The following is a 270-nucleotide window of genomic DNA, read 5'->3' on the forward strand; positions in this document are numbered from 1 at the left end:
CTGCGAAGGATGCGGCGATAACAGGTGACATTCCAATAACGACTATCCCCCCTGTTGAACCTCACTGTGATAGCGGTCAAGAGACGGCAGCCGCCCCTGACCCTTCCTCTGTTGATCCACCCTCAGAGCAGTCGATTGATCGTATTTGTTTGATGTTTGCTGACGTGACTTCACTGAAAAGCTTTGACTCTCTTACAGGCTGCGGAGATATTATTGCGGACCATGAGGAGGATGTGGGCAGGGGGAGGGGCGCCTGCGGGGAGAGCACCC

General features: G+C 54.8%; 1 protein-coding gene across 1 annotated transcript in view; it reads left to right on the forward strand.

Annotated features, from left to right (window-relative positions):
* Nucleotides 1-5: 5 nt before the first annotated feature.
* AMER2 (APC membrane recruitment protein 2) overlaps nucleotides 6-270 on the forward strand; it is a gene marked incomplete at its 5' end in the record, with an annotated part of 1,122 nt that continues 857 nt past the window's right edge. The window contains one exon of the mRNA XM_009079712.1: nucleotides 6-264. Coding sequence (XP_009077960.1) covers nucleotides 6-264 — 259 coding nt within the window. The remainder of the gene's footprint in view (nucleotides 265-270) is intronic.

Source organism: Acanthisitta chloris, unplaced genomic scaffold (assembly GCF_000695815.1).
Source record: "Acanthisitta chloris isolate BGI_N310 unplaced genomic scaffold, ASM69581v1 scaffold9178, whole genome shotgun sequence".
Classification (NCBI taxonomy): Eukaryota; Metazoa; Chordata; class Aves; order Passeriformes; family Acanthisittidae; genus Acanthisitta; species Acanthisitta chloris.